Below are 8078 nucleotides of genomic sequence, written 5' to 3' on the forward strand. Positions count from 1 at the left end.
TTCCTATAAAACAGTTGTGATCTTGTTTCAGCCAAGGTTTCACAGATGATTCTGGTAGATGACTGGCTTAGAGCCACTTTGGAGTTCCATGATTACAGTTTGTTTACTTTGTAGTATTAAAGAATGAAAATGACAGGCAATCATCCTCATTGTCACGATCTGTCTGTGTTGTGTTTTGTCTTGTCTTTTTCTGTCTTTGGTTTCCTGTTTTATTTTGAAAAGTGTTCACCTTCTGTCTTGCCTGTTGCTTTCTGTCTGTTTTCCCTCCCTGACTACCCGATTGTGTTCACCTGGTGCCCCTGTGTTTTCTCCTCCCTCCTCACCTGTCTCTTGTTTGTTTGATTAGTCCTGTGTGCATTTAGGTTCTGTGTTTTCTGTTAATCTTTGTGAGTTCCCAACCCAGTCTCACAAAAAACGTGTAATAACTACGTTGGTCCATAACGTAGGACGTAGTATTTCTACAAAAACGCCTCTGAATTGTAAGATCCCTACGTTTTTTTTTCACCATTCATTCCAATGGCTGGCGTCTATGTCACGTGATCTTCACATTTCTTCCTGCAGAAAACATGGCCGAACTTCGTTTTATTCTCGGTGGTAAAATGCCTATTTAAAGTTACTTTGGCCATTAAAATGCGTTTTGATGTCATTGATGCGAGAAATATGAGTGTTATTTCAGATTATGTGTACAGTGGATGTACATGATCTTTCGTTTGTTAGTATTACGAAGATTACTTCAGGAAATGGTGTCGATACAACGTTTTTCATTGTTACCAAGGTGGTTGCTAGGGACGCTGCTATCGATATTATGTTGTGTAACTGTTTAATGGTGTTATCTTTATTGCTACCCCATTCCCCGTCAAAGTATAGTGTTGGTCCACAGTGCACAGTATTAGTTTAACAAAATCCGCATCTAAAATAGTGCAGAAACGTTATTTTCCCCTGTGCAATTCCAGTCTCACATCTCACATCACATCGTCATTAACATATACCGGGAACAGACCGAAAAACACTTTATTCCGAGTGTGCTTGCTTTTCTCTTTGAAAGTCATCACATAACGGCATTGTAATACACGGTTCGGCTGCATTAAATCTGCCGTAGTTCTGTATTTATAGAGCCCTGATGAGAAGACTTCTAGACAAACATGAGGAACTGCCGCCAACACTGGCAAACGTGACGTGGATCATAAATATATCAGCCATTAAACAACATCTTACAAGCGAGGTTCCATGGTTCCGGCTTCAGTACAGGCCCCAGCAGCCATTCCAGCCCAGTTCTGGGCCCCAGCAGCTAATGGTTCCAGCCCCAGTTCTGGCCCCAGCAGCCATGGTTCCGGCTCCAGTACAGGCCCCAGCAGCCATGGTTCCAGCCTCAGTCCTGGCCCCAGCAGTCATGGTTTCGACTCCAGCCCCTCGTCTCCGGCCGACGCCAGCTCCCCGTGTTCCTGTCGGCGTACCGGCCGACTCCATTCCCCCCGTGTTCTGTTGGCGAACCGACCGTCTCATGTCTCCCTCTCAAGTTCCTTCTCAAGTCCTCTCTCAAGCCACATCTCCCAGCTCCCATCTCGAGTCCCCTCTCAAGGTTCCCCTCTCGAGTCTCCTTTCAAGTCTCCTCTCGAGTCCCCTCTCAAGTCTCCTCTCAAGTCACCTCTCAAGCCTCCTTTCAAGTTCCCTCTCGAGTTCCCCTCTCAGTCACCTCTCGAGTTCCCTTCTCGGTCCCTTGTCTAGTCCTCCTTAGTCCCCTCCTTTAGTCCCCTCTCTAGTCCCTCCTCGAGTACCCTCTCTAGTTCCCCCTTGGTTCTCCTCTCGAGTCCCCTCTCGAGTCACGTCTCAAGTCCCTACCCAATGTCCTGGTCAGTTGGAGGTTCCGCTGGGGGTCCTGCCAACTCCATGTCCTGTCCCGTTGTGAGGCCCCGCCGACTACTCCTCTGCCGGGGGTCCTTGCCAACCCTATGTCCTGTGCCGTTGGAGGCCCCGCCGACTACTCCTCTGCCGGGAGTCCTGCCAATCCTATGTCCGTGCCGTTGGAGGTTCCGCTGGAGGTCCTGCCAACCCTATGTCCTGTGCCGTTGGAGGTTCCGCTGGGGTTCCTGCCAGTTCCATGTCCTGTCCCGTTGGGGGTCCCGTCGACTACTCTCCTGCCGGGGGTCCTGCCAACCCTGTGTCTTGTTCTGTTGGAGGTCCCGCCGACTACTCTCCTGCCAGGGGTCCTGCCAATCCCATGTCTTGTTCCGTTGGAGGTCCCGCCATCACCTGTCTCGCCGGGTTCCTGCCAACTCCTGGTCCTCTTCCGTGGGGGATCCTGCCGAAGCCTGTCCCACCGGCTCCGGTTCCTGTCTGGCCGACACAGGGTGCTGCCCGGCCTCCGGAGCTGTCCCGTCAGCACTTTCCTGCCCGGCCTCCGGAGCTGTCTGGTCTTCGCCCTCGAGCCCGGCCCCCTGAGAGCCCGGCCCCCCCTCGAGCCGCGGTCTACACCCTCGAGCCCCGGCCCCCCTCGAGCCGCGGTCTTCGCCTCCGCCCTCATGCTCGGCCCCCCTGGAGTTCGCCCGCTGTGGCCTTCGCCCCACCTTGAACTATGCCTTGCCCCCGGGCCGTCTGCCCGAAGTCCCCCTTTTTTGAACTCTGCTCCCGGGCCGTCCACCCCGAAACCCCATCTTGATCTCTGCCTTGCTCCCGGGCCGTCACGCCCGAGAACCCTTCCGAGTCCTCCGCTGTGCCACTGGGCTGTCAGCCCAAGCCCGTCCTCCAGACCCCCTCCACCCACCCTGTTGGCCCTAGTTTTTGTGATAAAAAAATAAAGGTGTTTTTTCTGAGAAATCTGCATTTGGGTCCTGCCTGCTTCGCTCATCCCTGACACTCTTGCTTCGTGCACATAAATGGAGTTGTTGCCAACAGCTGTTAACATTGACAAATTATACAGTATAAATTATATTTATATTGTGAAAAAACTGCGTAACTATGTGTATATTGCGAAGTGGTATTTAGTTTTTGTATTTTCAGGAGTGGTATTCCTCAACAATGATATTACAGTGTATTTTGGAGTAGGGGTCTACCAGGTGCTGTGGTGGTTGAACAGTCTGAATGCTGCAGGAAGGAAGGGTCTGCACTCCTAAAGGCCTCAGTCTCCTCCGCAGACACAGTTGTGTGTTCTTCTGCATCTCTTTACAATCAGTTTGTGTTTTTTTGCAACCATTTATATTTGTGAGTCTTTATATGTCCTTTGTTGTAGTTTGTGTGTCTTTGTAGTCATTGTAGCTCTCTCTGAGCAACATTGTGGAGGCGCAGGCCCCATGACACTCTTGGCCTGTTCCCATAGGCTCAGGTTTGGGAAGGCTAAATAACTTGTTTTACCTGACGCTGCCTGCCTTCGGCGTCTATAGAAAGAGATCAACTCAGTGAAAGCACCGCCTGATCCGAGCTCAGTGTGCGGAGTTTAAATCTATTAAGTATAAAGGAAATACAGTTTAAACTGCCGTATGAAGAGAAGATGCCGACGTGTCGCACTTATCATTCATATAACATTATCAATCAGATCATCGATCATATAATACTATATCATATATTTCCTTATCTGAGTCAGCTGAGCCGTATCTGGCCGTGCAACACTTTGGCACACTGTATGCAGAAGTATTATTTTAAGCAACACATTAAATTGACGAAACACTCAAGTCAAATGTAATTAAAGTCAGATCGTTGTCTTAGACGGGGCAGTGATATCATAAACCTGTTAATGTACGCATTCAAACACTTTTTCTGTTACCAGCTGTATTCACCTTGCAGGTGCAGCTATGTGGCTTGTATCCTGGATTATATTTTTAAGTCATGGGTGTTTAAAGTTCATATTTGTCTAATATTAGTTTTCATTAATGAAGTATGACGCTGCGCTGTCAGTAGGCTACACTTGTTCCTGTTTGTGATTGGTCAAATGTTGCTAACCCACATACAATACACAACATTCAAACCATTGTTTAAGTCAAATAAATGTTCACTTTTTACCCTGTTTAGATTCAAGTTGATGATAAAAATCGAAACTATGTAAACTTAAAGTAAAATATGGTTAAAATATATTTACTTGGCTAGATCTTGTAGCCAAGTAAAATTAAAAATGCTGTAGCCTAACGGTTTTATTGATTTTCTATATACATAGGAAGTGAGAAATAGAAACTTAGGGCAGACTATTATTTCTTGGAATGAACAACAATGGATGAGCTCTTTCCCCAACCACCAAAATAAGGTTGATTTCCAAGTCTGACATGCATGATATGATTAGATAATTGAGTAATTATTGTATCCTCCATGAAGGAAACTATCCAGGCCAAACCCTAAACAACACAATGGATTCAGCTGATGATTATACTGTAGGCTCAAGAGGATTGCAAAATGTCTGGAGTCACTATTTTCCAATCACCTGTAGAAGGTCAGGATGCTCTCTATGGTGCACCTGTAGAAGGTCAGGATACTCTCTATGGTCCACCTGTAGAAGGTAAGGATACTCTCTATAGTGCACCTGTAGAAGGTAAGGATACTCTCTATGGTGCACCTGTAGAAGGTCAGGATGCTCTCTATGGAGCACCTGTAGAAGGTCAGGATCCTCTCTATGGAGCACCTGTAGAAGGTCAGGATCCTCTCCATAGTGCACCTGTAGAAGGTCAGGATGCTCTCTATGGTGCACCTGTAGAAGCTCAGGATGCTCTCTATGGTGCACCTGTAGAAGCTCAGGATACTCTTTATGGTGCACCTGTAGAAGTGGCAGAGTATCCTGGTTCAGGCAGAGCTTGACATGCTTTATTCATGCTTCACAAATAGTTGCTGATGTGACATCCAGTCATTTATACAGGTATAGCTCAACACCTTTTCTCTCTGTTGATAAGATCTCGTCCAATCTTTGGTATATTTTAATGTCATTGGAGCGTACCTCTACTGAGACATAGAAGTATAAATACACGCCTTAGTTGAACCCAGGCCATCTGGGTAAAGAAATTGATCTCATCCCTCCTTAACGACCAGCATCATGACAAATATTTGAAGTTCTTAACACATTGCTTATAGAAATGTTTGTCTATTTTAATATTTGTTGGATTAACTCTAGTGGATGCAGTTAGATGATATAAGGTCTTGTACTTTTAGACCTTACAGCTGCCTTTGACACTGTAGATCACAGTATTCTCATTTCTCGCCTGCAGCATTTTGTGGGAATCAGTGGTACTGCTCTAGACTGGTTTAAGTCGTATCTGTCTGAAAGAAGTTTTAATGTAAATCTTGTTGATTTTACTTCCTCCTCTGCTCCTCTCCCGTACGGGGTACCCCAAGGCCCCATTCTTGGGCCGATTTTATTTTCCCTGTACCTGCTCCCCCTGGGCGCTATCCTTAAAAGATATGGCCTCTCATTTCATTTTATCCAGATGACTCGCAAATCTACATGCCCCTGAAAATAAATGACCCAAACCCTCAGCAACGTCTGACTGTCTGACTGTCTGCAGGACATCAGAGCCTGGATGGCCTTGAACTTTTTTAAATGCAATGAAAAAAAGACAGAGGTGATAATATTTGGACCCAGTGGTGGCCCCAATGCCCCGCCTGTGCTGGATTCTCTTGTCCCATGGCTTCAAAAGTTGAACATTGCTCAACTTTCGTTGCGAGCAACTCGAGCAACTCTACGCTTCGCTCCCACAATGCAGTTCGGCGAAACGGGACGTCACCCCATTCAAAGTGAATGGGCAGAAGCGTTGAAGCTTCAACGCACGCCGCCGTGTGGACAGGCCGTCCAGGTTAGACTTGCTCCAACTCCGCCTGTTTTTAAATCTCCTTTAAAAACCCACTTCTTTTCCCTTGCATTTACAGGCCAGGTGACACTTGTGCTTTTACATTTGGGTTTTTGATCTTACTAGTGTTTTGTATTGTTTGTACGTCATGTAGGAGAGTTTCTCAGTCTGTGGCTTTTGATCTGGTTTCATTGTCTTGTGTTTTACATTTGTTTCATGTCCTGTCTGTTTTTTATGTATTTATGCTATGTTGTTATACACTTGATGATGTAGAGCATTTTGTTCAACTCTGTTGTTTTTAAATGTGCTATAGAAATAAAATGGATTGGATTGGATGTGTGTTAGAGCAAGAAATCCACTAAAAGTTACAATATATCAAACTTTATTGAGAAACTTTTTTGAAACATAAATCTACATTTTATACATGGTCATACAAAAATACACTTTAAATCCAACTTATTATAAAATATAAACACATCTTGACAAACATAATTTAGGGACATTATCCTCAGGCACCGTACAGTCTTATGGTTGAAACAAAACGAACAATTGTACATTTCACTCAAGAGATAATAAAAAAGAAATGAAAAACATTCATTCACAAATGTATTCAGACCGCATTCACCACAAATGAGAGGACAAATATCAAGAACTATACATGTAGCTTCTGGATTCACTGGCATGATGAGGGGATGATTCCTCAAAGATATTAAAGATAAGATCTTCTCAAACGGTTTGATCTACTAAAGTACGAGACTGAAGCCAAATGGAAATGATTCTGCCGTCTTCTGCCCTCAGTTAAGAGTCGGCCCTTTTCGTTTGTCAGCAGCCTTTTCCCACAGTCCACTCCTCTCTACACCTGCAGAAAGAAAGAATCTAAAATCAAACTCTTTGTAAAAAAAGGTGCAATATGCCTTCACAGAGGTGCAATCATTATGTTTAAAGTTCAGCGAGAGAATATAGAATGTACCTGATTAGTGATGTCTTTGATGTTTCTGATTCAGCTGTCTAATGTAACTCTTCACCCAGGCTTTATCGTTGGGATGGGGGACGCAGAGGGTTTTTCCAACTTTTGAAACAAACCTGAAAAAGCAGATAAGAGACACAGAGGTGAGAACACTAAACAGAACGTTGAAAAAAAACACACACAATAGGAGAAACCAGCTCATGTAAAACCACAGGGCATCTCATCAAATGACTTTATTTTGCCACTAAATGCATACAAATATTTTACATACACAGTAGCGCTGATGGAGCATCCTTGTCCAGCATCCTGAATGGTGTAGCTTTGGAGGATTTGGAGTGGAAAACGCTTCCCAGCAACCTTGATACAGCAGTCTTGGGCAATCTGGGCTGGAAGAACACAGAGAAAGAAATTCATCAGGAGAGCACATGTGCATTCAATTAAGGAAAGTGTCCAGAGACCTGGGGCTTTATCGATTGAACCTAAGTTGCAGGAGAGTACAGCAGGCGAACAAACATGCTCCTTACAGTCACTGTCAAAGCATTCTGAAATACCAATCTATTTTACTGCTAATGCAAAGAATGTGTCTTACCTGATGCAAACCCAACGCAGATGACACCCAGCAAGAGGAGAAGTGCAATTCGAGAGGCCATGTCTCTGTTTCTTCGCAGGTCTGAACTCAGGTTGGTTCTTCAGGGAGTCTCTTCAGGAGTGCAGAGGTGTTGCTGTGAGGAGGAGAGCTACAGGTGTATTTATACAAGTCTGTGGCGAAAGTGAAAGTGTGATTGGTGGCCGATGACGGGAAACGGGAGAAAGTTGGCAACAATTTCCTCTACACTCCTCTCTCTATTGTTTCTTGCCAGAATTTTCCAACGTGTCTTTTCAGATGCTGCCCTGAGGCAGACCTTTATCAGTTCATTTGTATTCCGTGAGAAATACCTTCCATACTTCATGCAACCACAATCCATTAATAAGCACAAGCATAAATCAGCAAATACTGTATATTTTCAATATGACTTTTTTTGCAATCCAACAAACTGCAAACATTCCTGTGTTTCCCTTTAACATGTCCTCTTAGCAGGGAAAAAGACCTTCACATTTGAAGTACAGTACATAAATGCTGAATTGGCCAAATTCGGGCCCTATGTGAAAAGTTGTCCAGAGGTGACCTGTCCTGTTTTTTATTTTTTTATTCTTTGTAGTATGTAATTGTATGTCATGCAACATGATGGTTGGTTAAATTCTGTTTGTCTTGAAATGCCCTGCCAGGATTATTGTTAAAATTAAATAAAATGATTATTCAATATATATATCTATTGCTAGCCTGAGGCTTACTAGTACAGATTTAGTTTTTG

The 8078-nt window shown here is 44.5% G+C and overlaps 2 protein-coding genes across 2 annotated transcripts in view; both read right to left on the reverse strand.

Moving 5' to 3' along the window:
* The window catches only part of LOC139434456 (C-C motif chemokine 21-like), a 3855-nt gene extending 1334 nt beyond the window's left edge, over positions 1 to 2521 (reverse strand). The window contains exon 1 of the mRNA XM_071204289.1: positions 2319 to 2521. Coding sequence (XP_071060390.1) covers positions 2319 to 2521 — 203 coding nt within the window. The remainder of the gene's footprint in view (positions 1 to 2318) is intronic.
* Positions 2522 to 6124: 3603 nt separating this feature from the next.
* LOC117453020 (C-C motif chemokine 21-like) lies at positions 6125 to 7437 on the reverse strand. The gene is made up of 4 exons (XM_034091862.2): positions 7316 to 7437; positions 6998 to 7112; positions 6730 to 6842; positions 6125 to 6618 (listed from the first exon to the last, which is right to left on the reverse strand). Exons 1-3 carry the CDS (start codon positions 7374 to 7376, stop codon positions 6734 to 6736), a joined length of 285 nt encoding a protein of 94 aa, XP_033947753.1. The 5' UTR covers positions 7377 to 7437; the 3' UTR covers positions 6125 to 6618; positions 6730 to 6733.
* Positions 7438 to 8078: the final 641 nt, after the last annotated feature.

Source organism: Pseudochaenichthys georgianus, chromosome 9 (genome assembly GCF_902827115.2).
Source record: "Pseudochaenichthys georgianus chromosome 9, fPseGeo1.2, whole genome shotgun sequence".
NCBI lineage: Eukaryota > Metazoa > Chordata > Actinopteri > Perciformes > Channichthyidae > Pseudochaenichthys > Pseudochaenichthys georgianus.

Bases quoted from the DNA above. Each gene is read 5' to 3' on its own strand.
- LOC117453020 (XM_034091862.2), bottom strand. From the start codon at position 7,376: ATGGCCTCTCGAATTGCACTTCTCCTCTTGCTGGGTGTCATCTGCGTT. The intron at 7,113-7,315 runs GTAAGACACATT...GTGTTCTTCCAG, and splicing joins CTGCGTTGGGTTTGCATCAG to CCCAGATTGCCCAAGACTGC. The intron at 6,843-6,997 runs GTATGTAAAATA...CTGCTTTTTCAG, and splicing joins TGCTCCATCAGCGCTACTGT to GTTTGTTTCAAAAGTTGGAA.